At 40.4% G+C, this 21,169-nt stretch overlaps 1 protein-coding gene across 3 annotated transcripts in view; it reads left to right on the forward strand.

Annotated features, from left to right (window-relative positions):
• Positions 1 to 6,213, forward strand: part of Armh4 (armadillo-like helical domain containing 4) — a 96,489-nt gene extending 90,276 nt beyond the window's left edge. For 2 of the 3 annotated variants that reach the window (XM_026783233.1, XM_026783234.1), the window contains exons 6-7: positions 5,490 to 5,624; positions 5,832 to 6,213. In XM_026783233.1, the coding sequence (XP_026639034.1) occupies positions 5,490 to 5,575 (86 nt within the window). In that variant the 3' untranslated portion in view covers positions 5,576 to 5,624; positions 5,832 to 6,213. The remainder of the gene's footprint in view (positions 1 to 5,489; positions 5,625 to 5,831) is intronic. The other variant, XM_026783235.1, reaches the window with a different exon arrangement.
• Positions 6,214 to 21,169: the final 14,956 nt, after the last annotated feature.

Raw genomic sequence — 21,169 nt, forward strand, 5'->3', positions numbered from 1 at the left:
TGAGTACATCCCATGTTCCTCTTTTTGGGTCTGGCTTACCTCACTCAGGATAGTGGATGTTGGCAGTGTTGCTCAGCTCTCTCTGTGGAACAGGAAGCTGCCCTAGGTGTGTACTTACTGCAGTGATGTTTCTCACAAGACTCTAGCAAGCCACCCTGTCTAGACGGGTGCTTCCCTCTCCTGTACACGTTCAGCCCACCGAATGGTGGTATTAATTCCTTTCTATGTGCACACTTTGATTTTCTTTGATTTTCAAGCGTCTCCAAGTTTCCATATTGGGTAGCTTTGTAGTTTTAACTGCAACTGCTCCTCAAAATATTGGTGGAAGCCTTAGTTCCTTGGTGCAGCCTGTGTCAGATTCCATTAGCTCAGCTCAGCTCAGCTTTAATTGGGACTTCAGTTGCTTGAAAACCTTTTTAATGGCCAGGCGTTTAATTGCCCTCAGTTCCCCAGCCTCAAAACATCTCGGCTTATGGCTTTCCATATATTTTGTTTTATTATTTGAGCCAGTTTTCCTATAATGGAATTGATAGTTTTTAATTTTGCTACAATTTAATGTTAAAAAATGGGACGTTCAATTGCAATTAAAATTATGGGATTATAATAGTTCTCACTACCCTTTTATTTCTCAGTAAAATGTGCATATATGTAGCTTTTTAGAGTGAGGTTATTTTGTTTTCATGCAAAAGTGGTAAAGGAAACTTCCAGGCTGCTGAGGCCGGTGGCTGCCATCTTTGGTGTTTGTTGTGAGTCTAGTTATGTCAAAGGATACGTTCAGATGGACAGAAAGATTTAGAAAAATATTGTAGGGGAAGTCCAGCCCAAGGGGGTGTGTTCATCTCGGGCTAATGTTTACGTATAAATCTGGCGGGCGTGAGCCCCGCCGGTTCCTTTTTTATTTCCTGGTCATCGCTGGAACCCTGGTTTTGTAAGCTCTCCCCTTCTTCACCTTAATAAAGCTGATATTAAAGCTAGCCTGATTAATCCTATTTGCCGGTCATTTACGCCCCTACAAAATATCCTGAGAAAGATTTCTAAAATTTATTCCAAAAACAATTAAAATAGGCTTAAAATTTGGCAAAAAGCTGCATTGAGGTTAGATATTTTAAACTTTATAATCTGTATGTAAATATCAGTTCTTACTAGTTACCCTTTTCAGAAGCAATTTGCAAGCTACTGCCTCTGACGAAAGTCACTGAGTCCCTTAGACAAACTAAACACCTATTGAACTGAGTTCTTTAGTCAAGCCAGAATGCCCTCTCAGTCCAGCCTCATGAGTTGTTCTGAGATCAGGCCTCTGTTAGCTGTGGGAGCTTTAGGAAAGAAGGTGTTTTCAAAAGTCCTGGTTTGTTTCTTTTGTTGATTTTTCAGGTTTTGATGTTAATATTAAAGTCAATTTTGAGTAACAGGAAGCTCCTGCCCAACACAGCTGTAGTCAGAGGTTCCTGGGTAGAGCCACAGAAACATGCCAAACTGCTTCAGTTTGATAATATATCATTTTGACCTTCATTCCCAAGTAATTCATGACTCTGGATGGCATATCCAACTCAGCTCTCTCCACATGAATCTGTATGGCCTTGGTGTCTTAGTCAGGGTTACTATTGCTGTGATGAAACACCATGACCAAAAAACAACTTGTGGGGTGGTATATGGCTTAGACTTTGACACCACAGTTCATCATTAGAGAAAGTCTGGACAGGAATTCAAACAGGTCAGGAACCTGGAGGCAGAAGCTGATGCAGAGGCCATGGAAGGGTGCTGCTTACTGGCTTGATCAGTCTGCTTTCTTTCTTTCTTTCTTTCTTTCTTCCTTCCTTCCTTTCTTTCTTTCTTTCTTTCTTTCTTTCTTTCTTTCTTTCTTTTGATTTTTGTTTTTAGTTTTTCGAGACGGGGTTTCTCTGTAGCTTTGGAGCCTGCCCTAGAACTAGCTCTTGTAGCCAAGGCTGGCCTCGAACTCAGAGAGATCCACGGTGCCATTGGGCCAGCATCCTCAAAATCCCAAGAGCTTGTCAGAAATGCAGATTCTCAGAACTCACTCTAGAGCTGAGTTAGAAACTCTGAGGATGTGGCCCAATAGTCTGTGTTCCCAGGCCTGACAAGTCCCTCTGACCTGTGCTCCCATTGGCGAGCTACTGCTGCATAGAAAACACAAGGCTCAGAACAGCAGATCTGAGGCAGGGCATTGCAGTATGTGTTTGCTTATTTGTTTGTTTTTTGAGACAGGGTCTTACGTAGCCCCGGTTGACCTCTAACTCACTATGTAGCTAAGGATGGCTTTTGTTTTCTGATCTCCATGCCTCTACCTCTCAATGCTGTGATTACAGGTATGTACACTATGCTGGTTTAATGTGGTGCTGGGGGCTGAACCCAAGACCTTGGCCGTGCTAGGCAAGGACTCTACCAACTGAACTAAGACTTCAGTGCCTTTCATGGGCTTTTCTTATAGCTTGCTTGAAAACAGATGCTTCTGAACAAATGTATTTTCTTAAAAAATAATTTCAAAGGCAAACACATAAATGTAAGCATGTCTAGTCAAATTTTTGTTTGCTATATATTTTAGATGCTTAGGCTTTAGGGGGAATACTGTACAATTCATAGGCAAGAAATAAAAATAAGAATGGCACCAAGAACATCCCTCCCACCTTTAGCCTAGTTGCATCAACTGCTAACATTTACCGCCTTGGAGTTTTCATTTGTGAAGACATTCTCCTCCTTATTCCTACCTCAACCATCTGATGATAAATTGCACAGACTATAATTTATTTATTCCTAATTCTTCAGTGCATAGTTTCTGAGGATAAGAACATTGTGTTGTCAAATCTGACTGTAGTTTTTAGCAACAGTATATTTATGGTCCCTGGTATCTGCAGTGCAACTTTTTTAACAGACCCAAAGTGACATTCACAAAAATATTTCTCCTCTAAAACGAAATCCCATCAATTATGTAACATATCCCTTTATCATACTTCTCCCATTTCCTTTCTTCCTTTTGTAGCTGTCCTTCATTTTTCATAGTACACATATTATGAAGATACAGATTTTTATATAACATAGAGTGCCATCACTTTAGGCTTGCTGGCTGTTTCTTCATGGGTAGACCCACTTTGCACAGTCTTGGTTGGACCAACACATGGAACTGTGTGCTCTGGACACCATTTCTATATGCACATGCACAGCCAGTGCTTTTAAATGAAGAAAATCTACTAGGCAAAATTAAAAACTTAAAAAAATAAGTGCACACTTTCTTATTTTATTTCTGAAAAATATAAGCGATGGGCATCTCCGAGGAAGACGTTATTTTGGCTTAGCCAGCTTTAAAGGACAAGTGGTTACATAGTATTGGAAGGTGGCCTGACTGCTTCATTCCCATTCTACAATTTACTTGTGACTTTAAGGTAAAGAAGATACCATTTAAAAAGTGAAGGATATAATTAAATTTGTTTGTGTGTGAAATATGAAGAGAATGATATATTTTGAATACCCACATTGTTGATATGGATTTAAGCTATATATCTGCAGAAGGTTCAGGCAATGTTTGACAAGTTGATATCCCAAAGAATAGAATGTTTTCCTCTGAATGTATAACTTATAAAACGTTCATTAATGGGTCTAAAATTTGATTATTCTTCATATTAAATAGGTGTTACATTTCAATGCACTGAAAATATTGATTTTTAAAAATTCTCTATTCTTTATGAAAGTACCAAAAGTTTTGCATTGTCCAATATTTCTCTATATGGAAGATGATTGAGTTTTTATAACACTCAATGGATATGAAAGAATTTTAGAAAAGCTTATTTTTCTACAAAGTGAATGAATTTGTTGAAGAATGAACAAATCCCTGGGTGGGATTTGTTTCATCTTTGAAAACAATACTTTGATTTAAAAGAATCTCATTGTTCTTAAATTAATGAAAAAAAATATTTATATTTTGCCCCAATTTGAAACTCTGGCATATGAGAGCGGTGATGGAGATGCTGAGCATAGACAAGGGTGTGAGGCTCTGTGAGGCTCTGTGAAGTCATCTCTGCTGCTCCACATGCAGGGTTAGAGGAAGAAGAACAGCCTACAGACCTCGGTGCTTTCGGCAAACCTCTCCCCGCCCCTCCATCTGTCTGAATAGTTTTTTAGATTAGAAATTAGTCCTGAACTAGGAAGATGACTCTGTGGTTTAAGAGCATTTGTTGCTCTTGCTGAGGACCAGGTCCTATTCCATAACCCATGTGGTGGCTTACAACCATCTCTAACTCTAGTGCTAGGTGTGATGGACGTCTTCCGTCCTCTCTTGGTGACGCACATACACTCAGAGAGGCATACACATCACACAGAGAGGCAGAAATCAAATAAACAAATCAAAAACGGAAAAGAGGAAGACTCATCCTCTCTCAGAAAAACACCTGTCTACTCATTCTAGATTTTAAAGTTAAAGCTGTGATGTATTTTGTCCAGCTGGGGTGCACCCTTTTGCTCTCCCATGAAAAGGTTCTGCTCTTCCATGGAAAGGTTCTGGGCTAGTGTATACCCATGCAGCCCACAGGAGCTTTACTGCAAAGATGTACCTCAGGACAAGGGCCTTGCTCCAAGAGTGGGTGGAGCTATTGGCTGGAACACTGGGATGTGCAGGGACCATGCTTTTCTCTCAGGACTGAGGTGTCCATAGTGACCTTCGGTATGCTTGAAACACCTGAAGCCCCTTGGGAAGTAGCCATGTTGCTGGCAGTGATCTTTGTGCCCTTTTTGGTCACCGCTTCCCTGAGCCTCAGGACACTCTGTTTTGGTCTTGTTCATTGGCCACATTGCTTCACTCAGAGATCCACTTCACATGCATGTGCCTGTTCCTTGTCCTTGGCTCCCAACAACTAACCCACCTCTTAATTCCTGTGCCTTAATCCCTGCCCCTTTCCTTGCTCTTCATGGTGCTCTCGCCTTCTACTCGTGTGCACGCTTATCTCTCATTTTTTATTGTAATATAGCTGAGAAGAGTGTGAGCCACAGTGTGGAAGGGAGGGCAAGAGAGTGAGACGTCCCCCTTCACCCTCCAAGGGACACAGTATTCCAGAGGACACTTCAACTCCTTGGCATGCGACTCAGGCTGTTTTCAATTTATTGCATTTTAATAGCCCTGACATTCTCAGAAGCCCACTCCATCCATCTTTAGTACAAATTATATTTCTGTCATCAAAAATTGATGTTGACAAATGTGCATAATCAGGTGGCTGGAGGGGCCACTGGGTCTGGCTGATTTATTTCAGAACTTACTTCTAAGGGATTTGAAATATCAAAAAAAGGTTGTTATTTTTCTCTGTTGCTTTCTTCCTCCAAAGCCCCAAAAGCAGAACCTTTGTTATAGGTTCCCTTTTAAATTTTAATATAGCAGACAGAAGGATTCAAAGCATCTCAAAACTTGCTGCTATGTACAGGGACAGGGAACCCAGAATCCGGTGGTCCATGTAGCATCCTGATACCTGTCTCTCTCCTCCTCTGTTCAGGCTGGCTATATGTCTGGAATGCTGGTTCCTGTTGGGGTAGGGATAGCTGGAGCCTTGTTCATCTTGGGAGCACTCTACAGCATTAAGGTCATGAATCGCAGAAGAAGAAATGGTTTCAAAAGGCATAAAAGGAAGGTATGCAAGAAACAAAAGCAAAGCTAATAGGTTGCGGAGCGTTCTTCCCTGCTTGCCTAATTTGCCTGATAAAGTACAGAGGATTTAATGGTGCAAGAAAGCCTTCTGTTGAGGCGTTTTGTATTATTTGCTTCCCATTCTTTAGAGTGGGTCTGCTCCTTGGCTTTGCAGAAAAAGATTTGATGCTTTCCTGTCTTCTTCCCCCAGCAGAAAGAATTCAACAGCATGCAAGACAGAGTGATGCTGCTAGCGGACAGCTCAGAAGACGAATTCTGAATCGGACTTGGGTTTAATGCAATGACATCATTGTTTCATTTTTTATTTGAGGGCAAAAAGAAAAAAGAAAATAAATAAATGGCAACAATATCTCACCACCTTGCTGCTACTGGGCCTCTGATCCAGCCTTCTTCTCTGCTGGAGAGTAGATTTTTCTTGTGCTGAGCAGTAAAGACGCCCTGTACACGAAATGTAGCATTCAGTTATTCTGCAGTGTTTGCCATCACCAAGGGCTGCAGTTCAGAAGCACAGAGCACACATGTTCAGTAGGAGTAGCTGGGTTAGGTAAAGTAAATACCTTGTGTTTTTTAAACCTTTCAGTCTCAGTTTTATTTTTTCGTCTCTTAGTCTCACTGTTAGTAAGAAAAAATGCACTAAAAATTGTACACTAAAGAGCCCTTAGCCTTAATTTACGCTTGCTTTCTTAAATACTGTTAGTCCAATGGGTGCGATGGAAGATTCTTGTTTGCTTATCATTACAAAATATTCCATTGGTATATTACTGAAATTAACTGAGAAGGAAAAAAAAAAGGATGACATGAAGATAAGGGTGTGTGGGCTTCCAGAGTGTTTGTCCCTGCTCCTTGGTTCTGTATTCATGTGGCATTACTGTGGTAAGTCAGAGGATCACTTTTCATGTCTACGATCTTGCTATGGAAGGAGTGGGCCACCAGTGGTCTTCTTTGGCTTTACTAGAAAAGGCAGGCATTCTTTAGTAGAAGGTGACCCAGAGTCCTCATGTGTAAATAAGCTCTCTCTGTCACGCATGTGGGATGATGAGCTATTAGATCCTTTCTCATTTTTCTTGGAATGCAATTCCCTCTTCTACACCAAATAACACATTCAAACACAATGTTTGAATCTGGGTATTTGGGGATTTTAGTGCATTGCATTGAGCAGTATGGCTTAGGTCAGTTCCAAGGATAGATAAAGGTTACCAGTAGTGCTGTTACCATGGAGAATTTGTTCATAGACACTAAAGCCTATTCTACTCAGACAGGGTCTATTTGATTACTCCTTGTAGCTTCTGGGTGGGAAAGAACATATATTTTTTTTCCATTCTACTGAAGATGGAATGTAAGCAGAGGAGAGAAAGAATTAATCATTAGTTCCATCTGCGGACTCAGCATGAGGACCACCTTAAACCCAAACTATGTGCTGTATTTTCAGTTCTGTGCCCTTTCCCTCATGCTTTGAAAGATACGAATGAATTTTTCCCACAGGTTCTTCCATCCCACATGGATATATATCATTTCTAGAGAACAAAAAGGGAGATGGAACCCATTTTTGAATGATTGTTAGCGCTCTCTCTCTCTCTCTCTCTCTCTCTCTCACACACACACACACACACACACACACACATACACACACACAATATTTTCACCAAGTAAGTTTAACTCTTTTGATCAAGAAAGCAACTGTGTAAAACCAATAAGGGAAATGAAAAGCCCGATGGAGACAAACAAAAACTAGAGTTCCTAAATGGGGTTGAAGTCAGATTTTTTTTAAAGTAGACCAAGATCGTAAGTGATGACTTTCACGGGTGAGTCAGTCTCACTGGGAGAGCTGTCCTGCTTCCGAGTAAGTGGTGCTTTCTAAGAGCTGACTCTTGCTGTGCTCCTCAGGCTTCAAGCCAGCGAGCGCGAGGGGACATTGTACCTGCCTTCTTGACAAGATGTATATGGCAAACTAACAATAGGTTCTTCTAATTCAAGGACACATGGGCGATATGGATGGTCAGTAGTGCCTAGAGCTGCTCAACCTGTAGCTTTAGATTAGCTCAGGGCTGCCCCTTCAAACTGCTGTATGTAAAGGCCATGAGTAACAGTCCCATGTTCACAGTGAGGATGACATGTGCGTGACTGTGTCCTCTAGCAGCGATGTCTGTATCCCGTCAGCACACGTGAGCACGCATAGAAAAGGGGTGTCTATAGACCACAGCATATTTCTGTACAAACCTACTTCACTCTCTGCATAAAGAAATGTGCTGCACATTCGTCTATTCCTCAGTGCTAAATCAAGAGAAAAAGTCCTGGTCCTCTGACACAGATGTGGGAGGACTGTCTGCTGAGTGAAATAAACCAGACCCATAAGAAGTGCTGCATGAGTCTAAAGGCCACGAACCATCTAAGTGGTCATGTTCAGAAACCCGTGTGAATGATGGTTGCCAAGAGTGAGGAAAGGGAGCAGAGGGAGGTATGAGGAGGTGTTGGTTACTGGTATTAGGTTTTGATTACGAAGCTGAATAGGTTCTAGACATCGGTTGGACAGTGTAGCACCTACAGGTAATAATGCAATATTGTACAGCAAATCTCTTATAGGCAATAATGCGATATTGTACAGCATAGCACCCATAGGCAATAATGCAATAGTGTACACTGTAGCACCTATGGACAACGATGCAATATTGTACAGCATAGCACCTATAGGCCATAATGCAATATTGTACACTATAGCACTTATAATGCAATATTTATACTATAGCACCTACATGCAATAATGCAATATAGTACACTACAGCACCTATAGGCAATAATGCAATATTGTACAGCATAGCACCTTCAGGCAATAATGTAATATTGTACAACATAGCACCTATAGGCAATAATGCAATATTGTACAGCATAGCACCTTCAGGCAATAATGTGACATTGTACAACATAGCACCTATAGGCAATAATGCAATATGTACGACATAGCACCTACACTTCAATGCTGTGTTTTCACACAAAATCTTGTTAAGATAGTAGGTCTCATGTTAAATATTTTTACCATGAAACTGAAAGATGAAGAAGAGCAGGACTCTGGGAAAGAACACTTTCCCTAATCACCCTAAGGAAGACAGAAGAAGAGAAAAGATAAATGAGAGAAGCTACTAGAAAAAAGAACAGAAGGCAGGCTGAGGAGAGGAAGTTTCTGCCATGCTTCTGCTCTCATTTGCTATAATCAGAAGATAATATTTTTATTTTGAACTTCTTTAATTTTTCTATCTTCTATGAGCTGCTTCTTTCACTAGCTTCTGGCTGAATTTATATGCAATATTTAGAGTTAATTAGTATCCCAGGGCAAGAGATTCCCATAGCAATGCCTTAGCCTTGACTGCAGCTCATACGCTACCTTTGTGGTGCTTTTCCTTAAACTTGCAGTACCTGTATCCCTGACACAGGTCAAACATGCCATGAAGAAAACTGTAAAGTGTCTTTTGGGAATATATTTAAAGTGGTTGTATCTTAGTCAATACTAAAGCACTTCATCACTTCATTAATTTATTCTATTTTTATTTTATTTTATTTTTGTGGTACTGGGGATAAAACTCATGACATCATGCATAATAAGCAAGTGCCCTTATTTTGAAACATACGAAGCCCAAGACTTAAAATGTTACTTCCATTAAAACATTATGGAGTGATATTCTGAATGTCTAATGCTTCTCTCTGTGTGTATCTCTGGGTATTTTCTTCCTGTAGAAGTCCAAATGAAGCACCATTTAAATCACATCCATAGTGTGTGTGTGGGGGTGTAGGATCAAATCATCTTTGTGAGTTCTGTGGATATGATTAATCTCCATCCCTGCCAGCTGCTGAGAAACAGCTTTGGGAACAAGCTATGCTATTTGGCACAAGCTTATAGCTGTGAGGTCCTTGGTAGAAACAGGCTTTGCTCTGACCAAAGGGAAATTGCAGAGGGGAAAACTGCAGTGAAAGCAAGCAGCCTCTCCAGCTAGCAGTATGACTTCATTGCTTACAGTCTGCCTTAGGCAGTGTCTGGGATTGCTTGTCCCCGCTATATTATCTGGAAGTTATTGACATTTCACAAAGGCCACACATTTGTGCCAAGCTTTCGACCAGTTTCCCGCAGTGATTTCAAGTATGGAGGAAATAGGTGGTATTACCCTTATCACAGATCTGGGTTTGCTGGTTTAATATCAGAATCTAATTGTTCCTTTTCTTAAACTGGTTTTTCTCTTGATATTTTTAAAGGATGATTTTTATTGATTTCCAGAAAATGTGAGACTCAAAGTCTTGAGACCTAGAATTCTTCTATAGTCAGCAAAATAAATAATTGTGTATAAAGGTTGTTCAATTAATGTAATAAATCTCAAACAACTGGGAAGAACAGTTGTAATAACAAGGAAAGAAATATGAATATAAAAAGATGGAAGAAAAATACTAACGCAAGTCATGTATAACATGATAGAATGATGTGCTGGAAAAAAAGTCATGAATGAATTTTTATTTTTATGGTGCTGGGGATCAGACTTATGACTTCACGCATACTTAGTAAGTGCTCTACCACTGAGCTATACCCCCTACCCTCATATTTAGCTCATTAGAAAAACAACAAAGCCAAACAAGTTAAAGAAAACAAATGAAGATCATTGACAGGGAAAAGACCATATATATCCATAGCCCCTTTTGAGTTCCATCTTTCTCATCAAAGGAAATTATACTAGGAGGAACGAATAAGGCCAAGAAGGAACTGATGCCCAGGATGAATGCGGAGATGAAAGGTTTCTTAAACTAAACTGAGCTTAAGCTTAGTTAATTGTCTTCCTTAATTACAAAGACTGAGTGTAAGCTTTTAGGATGGAAATAAGTTGAAAAACAAAAGAATGCTATTAACCTAATACTATAGTTTAATATCTGGACATGTTTACATATTACATAATAGGTACCATATTTGGACATGTAGCACTCCATAGGACACACAACACTTTTTTGGGTAGTTATTAAGCCAATAAGCTGGAAAGGACTAAAGAGTAGTACCTTGTTATGTTATTCTGATAATTACAGATCCTGGCAGTCAACAGGGCCAGAAACATCATCTTGTTAAATTTCTCCTGTAAGCTCATGTTACATACATGCACCATAGGTATCCCATCTGAGTAATAGATGGGTCTACTTCTTTACTAAATCTCCCAAATGCTTGTTATGTAAACACACAGAAAGAGAAACAGAACGGAAGGAAGAGACAAAGAACAAGGAAGAGAAGGGAAGGAAACAGCAGCACAAGTAAGAAGGCAATTTCTGTTCTCTTTCTCTAGTTTACTCAAAAGCTCAGGATGATATTAGGTGAACTCTGAAATCTTCCCCTGAGTAAAGCAAACATTTTACTGTCCTTCCTCAAAAGGCAGCAGGTGCAGTAACACAAGAGAAAACCACAAATACAATACACTACAGAAATCAGATACTTCACAAGATAGAATGTAAGTTCTGTCCTGAGACCATAGTCTACAGCTAAGCTGTTCGGGATTGATATTTGATATTGCTAAGAGGTGTAACATTTTACGGGCTGAAAATGGAAGACCTGAGCATGAAAAAATCCAGTTTTACCTTTCTTCACAATACTCACAGGTATAAGAACACAGCATAGGAAAGAGGCAAGTTAAGCCAGTGAACTCTATTATTTTGTTACCACTAAGCAGGGGAGGTCATCTACTCATGTCTCAGAGGAAGAAACTTGGTAGCAGGTCAAGAAACTGGAGGTGTTTGTTTTTTTTTTTTTTTATGAACTCTGAAGCCCAACATTTTCTTCTCAAGTAACATAAAAGCAAAAGAAGAAACCAAAACATTGGAAATGTCTCTTCAATTTTAGGGAGAGAGACAAGACAGAAATAGATCCCTAGAAAGTGGTAGGGACATTCTTCCAAGAAGGAATTTTAATACAAAAACCCCACTTCTCATTTATTGTTTCCTCATTTAAGAGATAAAGAAAAGGGGAGAGATACAAAATAACTTTATTGAACTGATTTGATCTTGTTTCAAATGTCTACAAAGCACACAAGAGACCCTGGGTTTAGTCCCCACAATAAACAAACTACCAGTTTAACACTCTGTGTCAAGAGCAGTGATGGGGGCTGGAGAGATGGCTCAGTGGTTAAGAGCATTGCCTGTTCTTCCAAAGGTCCTGAGTTCAATTCCCAGCAACCACATGGTGGCTCACAACCATCTGTATAGAGGTCTGGTGCCCTCTTCTGGCCTTCAGGCATACAGACAGAATATTGTATACATAATAAATAAATATTTTTTAAAAAAAAGAGCAGTGATGACAGCTAGAGATTTTCTCTTTAGTAAGTAAGAGCCCTGGATAGTATTCTTTGTTTCTGAACTAGCATCGCTTGGATGCCTTGTAGAAGCAAGAGGAGTAAGGAGTAGTACTGCATCATCGGAGAGAATTTATAGATTAATTTGGTGGGGGTTGTTAAAATAACAACTTCATATCAAGGTCTGTTGGATCCAGAAAAGGGGCATTGAACCATACCAAGAAGATGAAGGAATGTTTCTAGACCAAGTAACATTAAACCTGGGACCAGAGGATGAGGAAAGGTTAGTGAGGTAAAAAAGAATAAAAGGATACTTGCTCTAGCTAGGAGGACAGAGTGGGTGAGAGATCATGAGAAACTCACCATTTAAAGGCTCTCCCTACTAAGGCCAGGCTTGATAAGGACTATGTCAGTGACTGCTTGTGCATCCCAGGGAGTCATGTGAGCCATGTTGTTCCCATGTCTCAGTACTGAATGGCTTCTGGGGACTTTGGACAGTTGTCATGGACAGTTATCAAGCACTTTATTTGCTTCTGAATATGAGACATGAAGCAAGTTTTTCCATCCCAGCCATATCAACACACAGGTGAATTTTGGAAAGTTTGAGTGGTAGCAATGCAAAATCAGGGAAACATAGAAAAGTATAAGAAATAATATGGATTATCTACCCAGTCCTACTCCAAGAGCTAAGCACTGTTAACAGTTTGGTGTTTTTCTCATCTTTCATGCCTGTGTATTTATGGTACGGCAAATACAGCTTTAATTTGACACATTATTAGGATTATCACTTACATAGTATTTTGTTACCTCTCTACAATTTCCCATGATTGTTTAAAAGGAGAAAAGCTTGGAAGAAAATCCTGTGATTGTATTTGACATTCATCATCAACAAGATTTATTTGGTGTCTGGCAATCCATGAATGCTGCTTTGATAACAGTGTACATAACTGGAAAGCAAAGACTCCAGAAACATCCATTGGCAAATGTGATATTCACATGCCCTAGGGGATTAGAGGACATGTTCCCCTTCTTGCCTTGGTCTTCAAAGCAAGGATTGTAAGTTTTTTTAATTAGGCAGCAAGACATAATTAACACAAGGATAGATAGTGTGTGACATTTCAGGGAATACTGAAGATAAATAAACTCACTGAAGTGACAGAAATTGATTAAAGGCTTGTTTGGCTCAACTCTCCAGTCTAACTGGCATTTTTTATGTTATTTATAATAGGCCATGCATGTTTTCTACGTTTTATTCCACTTGACTAATATTAAGTAAGAAAACATTCCTACCATGTCCATTGCTTCTTTTTCCTCGTCTTTGAGAAAGAGGGGATTTTTGACTGTCATGTCCCTTCTGTGTTTGGTGCCTGAGATCTTTTCATGCAACTTTTTTTTTTTTTTTTTTTTTGCCCTGTGAGCCCTAAAGAATCCTCAAATGTCTGTAGGTTACATTGTAGTTTAGTCTGACTTTGAAATCCTGATCAATTCTCCTACCTTAGCATCCTGATTATAGCTGAGATTGTAGGCATTCACTATCATGCCCAGCTATAAGATGACTAAACAGGGCTCATGTTTTAATAAATAATATTTTTGTTATTTTCCTTTATCTAAAAGATTTACTTATTTTTATTTTATATGTTTGAGTGGTTTCCCTGCATGTCTTTATGTGCACCACGTGTGTGCCTAAGAATGATGTTGGCTCTCCTGGAATGAGAGTTAAAGACAGCTCTAAGGTACCGTGTGGTGCTACGAACCAAATCCAAGCCCATGGCAAGAACAGTAAGTGCTCTTGACTGCCAAGCCATCTCTCTAGTACACAGTTCAGTATTTTAATTCCACATATTTTCAGAAAAACGATGCCTTTGATGACACTTAGTGAAACCCTACGCTGTTGTTGTTTTAACCAAAACTTTTTAAATGTCCCCACTAGGCCACCACTGTCCTCCAGTTTTCTTGTAAAAGTCAGCAGGAATGACCAAAACACAACCAAGAGCAATGACCTTTATTCTGAAAGTAAAGTATTTTATTATGAAAATAAATTCTTATGCAAAAAGCATAATTAAATTAAAATTGGTGTAAACATTCAGCAAACTGCTTGGTTGGATCTTCTTCTGGGATGACTGTGCTCTGGAAAGTGTGTTTCAGTTCATCATGTTTAAGATCAGGAGTCAGTTAAAGGTAGCTGCTAATAGAAAAAAATAATCTTATTTCTAAGTTATGAGAGTCTTTGAGTTACTTTGGAGAAGTATTGAATTACTTAGCTTTATATTGCTTAGTTCAAATACAAATTTCAAAAATTTGAATGAAATTCAGTTTTTTAAATTTAGCAATAACAAAATTAATGTCTACTAAGTTTCTTCTGTGGGCCATGTACTGTGTTCTTAACATGTAATTAACATGCCCACGTTCACTTAACAGAATCCCAAAACCCACTGTGGTAGATGCTCTAGGTTGTCATTGACTACTGGTGGCCTATTCCACCGGTGGTAATAGTGACCTAACAAGAGACACATCAAAGGAGGCCTAATTTTATTTAGTTCCACGCTCTTAAAACTATATGGCATTGCTCTTCAGTCATGGTTTGGATGTGGTTTTTAAGATATTTAATTTCTGTACATCAGCCCAGTGAACACTGGCTCTGGTCAGGCAGTCCATTTCCAACTGGTTCAGGAGAGGAGTCATAAAGAATACTGCATATTGCACCATATCCTGACATTACTGGAAGAAGCCCTGTTGAAGTAGATAGTGTGCAATAGAGTTATTCAGGGTCTGGTTTGTTCTTAGCTTGTTCATTTATTGGAGAAGTGGCTTGAAGTGGCTTAGCCCGTCATCAGATTTGTTACAAAGTTACAGTTTATAGATGCTTTGTTTCTGAAATAAACAAAATCACAGGTATGCTATTTGCGCTGTGTTATTGGTGGGCTTGTCCTCTGATAATGGCTCCATTTTAAAAGTTGAAGACGCCCTGTGTTCATGTGTCGTTGACATCTGGATCCACAAGGCTGCCATAGATATTTTATCATACTCAACACAGTGCTTCTGCTTCTATCCCAGAAGAGAATCATTGCACAGACTATAGCTGTAGAACACAGTACTTCACTTTAAGTAATGGAAGCTGTGTGACATAAGACTTTGCATAAGACTTTGTAAAAAGGTGGTTCATTCTTTTGGGCTCAATCTTCATTTGTCCTAACAAAGACAAAGTGTATTCCATCTGGAGACAGTTCTGCTGAGAACAGTAGAAAAACTGGAGAAAATAAATTACTAAGAAATTTTCTTGGTTTTCTTGTGTTTCTATTTATTTATTTATTTATTTATTTATTAAATATTTCTGTCTCTTCCCCGCCACTGCCTCCCATTTCCCTCCCCCAATCAAGTCCCCCTCCCTCCTCAGCCCGAAGAGCAATCAGGGTTCCCTGCCCTGTGGGAAGTCCAAGGAACCCCCACCTCCATCCAGGTCTAGTAAGTTGAGCTTAGTGCCTGTATATGAGGGGGGGAGTGAAAGACAGACAGACAGACAGACAGACAGACAGACAGAGAAGAGAAGAGAGCAACTAGCTAACTAGAACATAACTGAAAGCAAAAGTGAACAACACTATTAACACCCTTAGAATGATCCTGGATAAACCGGAACCCTTAAGGATGCCTGAGAGGGGCTGTCTCTGATAGCTTGTACCACTTCTAGTCCCCCTTTATTCTAACTACTGCAGTAGCAAGCCAGTCTGTGCAACCATCTCCTGTTTGCTCTTCTGTGGATCACCATGGAACGTCACTTGACGCTCTTACACTTACTGCCTGACAATGCAGGGAGCTAGTCTGGCAGCCTTAACGGGTGGATATGGAAGCTGGCATGTTAAATACTCCCATCATCTGATTCTCATCTGGCCACCTTATAGGGAATTCATGAAAGTCTTCAGAGTATTACTCAGGCAATGCCACCTTGACCTTGAGAATTCGTCTCATGCTGAATTTCTCTTCTGCCCTATTTCAATGTTTTCTGAATGCCAGACTTTCTCTCAGGCTCTGCTTTAAGGGGACCTGAGGCTATGCCAACCAGTGTTGGAATTTCGGAACAAGATCACTGGTTAGTTGCAATAACGAGTCTCCTATTAGAGGCAGGTGAAATGGGCATATCTAACCAGCAGTGTTTCAGTTACTAAGGCCCTTACCTGTGCTAGACCAGGATGGAGCTCAGGCAGATGGCAAGCACTAATTGTGTACAAGCTGTGGTCTAGAAAAAAAGACACAGAAATTTGAGAGGAGTTAATTGGTGTGAGCAGACTGCTGGAAACTCCGAAAACAGAAAATGGCAGTGTTGGGTCAGTCAATTATCTACATTGTAAGGGTTTTAAAAGCTAGTGTCTGGGAAGAAGTGTTTCAGAATGCTCTCTTTGGCAGAGAGCCATGAGATTCTTATATTCAAGGTCAGGAGTCAAGCAGGCAACCTGGAGCAACTCAGACAACAGCCAGAAGTGGAAGACTCTAGAAAAGGTGGTCAAGGAGAAAGATGAAGAGTGCCATTGTGGCCCTGGAGCTGCAAACGCAGAGAATGGTACTTAGATTCATTCTGTTTAGAGATTATGGTCAACTGCCATCCTGAAGCAGATTCTTGGTGGATCAAACTGACTAAAGAGCTCAGAAGTGAATTAATCTTACTGTTTTATGACAATACTGTGGTCACCAAATCTGTGAAAGTGTTCATCATTCCCCACAAGTGCAGCTTGGCAGACACTAGCCTTGTGCTGTGCTCCATTCCCTGATGCTGCAGCATCCCAGTGATCCTTGACAATCTTCGCTCTCTAACTCATGTAGACTCTGGCTCCAGGACATCACAACTATGGTGTTTGCACCTTTGTTTGGGGTGCAGATTTGGAGGAGACATAAACTAATACAAGATACAAGGGAAAGAGAAAATGGGGAGAGAGGAGGAGAGGGGAGGAGAGGGGATCAAATCAAGGTAATAAATTCTGATGTGCTTTTAAACTGCAGGAATATTTTGGGACATCAGAGCCCAATTTAGTGTTATGATATTTCTAATAATGAAGATGACACATTTGGGCCACATGTTCCTTGTTAGAGACTCTTTAGCCAGAGGATGGAGCGATTTCAGAGCTGGAAGAATTCTTGGATCTCAGGCACAGCAGGAAAAGGAAGCTCGGTGTGATTCTATTCTATTCTAATCATCTGATTTTTAAAAAAAGTTTACTGTGTGTCAAACCATTCAGGACTAACCTGAAAAATGTAGACCACTGTCTTTGGGTAAAATTACATACTTAAGAATCTTGGAGACAGAAGACAAGCAAATTAGGTTAAGATAAGGTTAAATGCAGTGAAGTTTGCCCTATCGTCAGCAGTACAGGGGATGATAGGATGTTTCAAAAAAAATTTTCAATACTGAGAATTAAACTCTAGGCTTTTTTTTAAAAAAAGATTTATTCATATTATGTGTATACATACTTTGCCTGTATGTATTTCTGTGTACCCTACCATGTGCATGTAATGCCTGCAGATGTGGGAAACGAATGTCAAATCCCCTAAAACTGGTGTCCTACTAGTTCTCAGCAATCATGTGGGTACAAGGGGATTGAACCTCAGTCCTCTAGAAGAGCAGTCAGTACTAGTAACTACTGAGCAATCTCTTTGGATATTTAAAATCAGGGCTTGACATATACAAAATAAGGGCTTTACCGTGGACCTGGACCTACAGGCTCAGCCCAGAGGTGGAGATACTTTAGACTAGAATACTTCACAGTGGATTTCTGACAAGCCTTGTAAATGTTTTCCTCACATTGACTATCTGACAGGTTAAGACGTGGGGTGTAAGTTAATATCCAAGATGATTTCTCATCGGTTGTTTGCTATGTTCTCATGTCCACTTTGCCACCTTGTCTCCCTCAAAGAGAAGCTCATCTGCTCTCCATCCCCAGGAGTCCCGTAGCTTCTAAGCAATCTTGTCAGGACTCTGAAAGTCCGTTGACCTGGGAAGAGACCACAGGCCATTCCTCTGGCTCCTACACCCTCAACTTCCACATGAGGAACTACTCAAGTTGCCGCAAAGCTGATTAATATGCCTCACTCCCACCTTTTCCTTTCAATCTCTCCGCTCAAATTATTTTCTACCACAATGCTAGTTTTGACTTGAAAACAGCTTTACTTAAAAAAGACTGTTCCCTACCTAAAGTCAAAATTAAAATTTTTAGAAAGTAGTTTAGTTTTTTTTTTTTTTTTTTTGTCTGTTGTGGCAAAAGACCTAAAAAATCCAACTCAAGGAAGGAAGGTGTACTCTGGCTCCTGTCAGTCATAGTGGGGAACGCGTGGCCATGGGGCATGAGGCAGCTGGTCACATTTTGTCCACAGACCAAAAACAAAGAGAGATGCTAAGCTATTTTTTTTTATTTTTATTTAATCCAGAGTCCCAACACATGACATAGTACTGCCCAAATCAGGGTGGGTCTTTCCACCTCAAATTAACTGTGTCTAGAAACTCTCTTACAGACATGCCCACAAGCTTGTCACTTTTGTAGTTTTAGATCTCACCAGGTCCACAGCAGGCAAGGGAGTTGTTTAAGTCAGGGTCAATAAAATAAAAAGCATTGTTTGTCAATCATTGAAAATATAAAACATTTTATTCTTAGTGTTTTTATAAGAGATTCATTCATTCATTCAACACAAATATTTTAAGTGTCTAGAGCTGTGATGTTCAGTACAGTAGGAAGTGGCCACACATTGCTATCTAAATTTAAGTGAATTAAAATTATACTAAAATAATTAAATTTAGTACCTTAGTCACACTAGCCTCATTTCAGCTGCTCAAATAGGCACCACATATGGCCAGCAGCTGCCATGTTGGATGAAGTGAACACAGCAAACTTTCATCCTCAGCAAAACTTCTACCAGACACTTCTGACCACTATGCCACAGTATTCTGGTTCTAGGAGTGCATCATGTGAACAGATAAGGCCCCTACTTTGAGATTATATTTTGAGGGTTAATTAATAAATATATATAAAGCAGCTAAATATAATTAATGGTAATTAGTGTAAAAGCCAAATACATCCTATGTAAAGGAACATTAAGAACTCCATGGTGCACAGCTGAAATACATGAAGACTCTAATGGGAAGTGCACCGAAGCCAGAGAGAACAGTGGGTAAGAGCAAGAATTCTCACAAAGTTTCTTAACCAGGAAATAGGTCAGAGAAATTGAGAGCTATGGGCACCTGCAAGAGAAAACCAGCCAACGACGGAGGCCACTGTATGTGGAAGCACGTGAGTCAGCAAATGCATAGCACTGTTTCTGTCACTTAGCATGCATCAGAATCACCTGCATGTTGATGAAATAGACTTCCGAGACCCCCACCCACCCTCCGACTTCCAGAGCCATAGACCTGACAGGGCCCAAGAATAGGTAATGCTGATGCATCGGGTCTGGAGACCACGTGCTGAGAACCATGGTGTAGTACATGAAGAAATGAAAGCTTAAAGAGATGCCATCTCAGGTCTAAATTTCACAGACAGAAGACAAGACAGAAAAGGCAAAGATTGAGAGAGAGAAAAAAGCAAGACTGGAAAGTTCGAGTTTCTCAAACACTTATTGCCTTGATGTAACAAAACACACACTGTAAATGACTGAAAGAAGGAAAGATTTGCTCTAGGTCATAGTTTCAGAGGATTCAGCCTGTGGTTGGACACTTGGACAGAGCATCGTGACCATAGAACTGTACAGAGAAGTATCTTTACCTTGTGGGCAGAAAGAAGCAGGGATAAGAAAGGGAGTGCCTGCCACATGCCCTTATAGACACCCCTGTGATCCACTTCTGTGTGTGCTCCACCCCAAAGTGACTACTCCTCCCTCATCATTAGTTCAACAGCTGAGCACCACGTGTTTAACACACATGCCTGAGCGGGCCATATCATGTTCAGACTGTACCACATATTAGTTTGCTTTTGTTGACAGGAGACAAATGGAAGCATCATATTTAGAAATTTCTGTTGTGGCTTCGGTGAAGGCAAGTAGGAGCTGACCTTCACCTTCTTCTTGGAATACTTGTTTTAACACAGTTCATTTTAATGGTCCCAGGTAGTGTGAGAAAACAGGCAAGCAAGACATGGGGAGCAAACCAGTAGGCATCTTCTTTTTGTAAGTTGCCCTGGCATGGTGTTTTTATCACAGCAGGAGGAAAGATGCTAACAAAGGGTGGTTTGGACTTCCCTGGGAGGTCATGTGTAGGCAGTCAGCAGGGAGGAGGGCAGGCAGTAAACAGCAGTCTTATTAGAAATCTTTACAGGGCTGGTGTGCTCACCAACCGATGGGCAACAAGCAAGAGAATAGACTTGATCTAAGTCAGAGAAAGGCTTCTGCTAGTCAATCTCTTGGGCCAGTTAGTGGCTACTTTCACAGTGGTCTTGACCATCCTGGGATATAGGGGTAACAAAGGCTAAAAAGGAAGAGAGCTAAGGATTTGAATTTAGGTGGTAAATTATTTTCCCAGCCATTGGGGGCCATATGTGGTGCTTTAACCAAGGTAGATAGTGATGAAAGATGTTGATGCAATGTGGGTTCCGGAGTAAGGCGACTCCTACCCTAGCTTTACATACAGAGTGATGCTGATGCAATGTGGGTCTGGAGTAAGGCAACTCCTAACCCTAGCTTTATACAGAGTGATGCTGATGGAATGTGGGTTTTGGAGTAAGGCAACTCTTAACCCTAGCTTTGCATACAGAGTAATGCACTGTGGGTTCCGGAGTAAGGCGACTCCTACCCTAGCTTTACATACAGAGTGATGCTGATGGAATGTGGGTTTTGGAGTAAGGCAACTCCTAACCCTAGCTTTACATACAGAGTAATGCACTGTGGGTTCTGGAGTAAGGCGACTCCTAAACCTTGGTTTACATGCAGAGTGATGTAATGTGGGTTCTGGAGTTAGGTGATTTCCTACCTTAGCTTTACATACAGAGTGATATGAACTTGAGGAAGGGATTCGATTCTGCCTCTCCTAGGATGCATACCTAAAAACTTTAACTGGAAAGAGTCTAAGGAAGGAATAATTTTCCGAGACGTGGGAAGGTGGCAATTGTGAAGTTACTGGAAGTGACCAACAAGAGAACCATCATCACCCTTTTGCCAGAAGGGACAGTGGCTTGGAATAGAGCCCAAGGAGATGGTGTGACGTGAGAGGGAATGGAGGGAATGGAGGGAATGGAGGGAATGGAGGGAATGGAGGGAA

Source organism: Microtus ochrogaster, chromosome 17 (genome assembly GCF_000317375.1).
Source record: "Microtus ochrogaster isolate Prairie Vole_2 chromosome 17, MicOch1.0, whole genome shotgun sequence".
NCBI classification, from domain to species: domain Eukaryota; kingdom Metazoa; phylum Chordata; class Mammalia; order Rodentia; family Cricetidae; genus Microtus; species Microtus ochrogaster.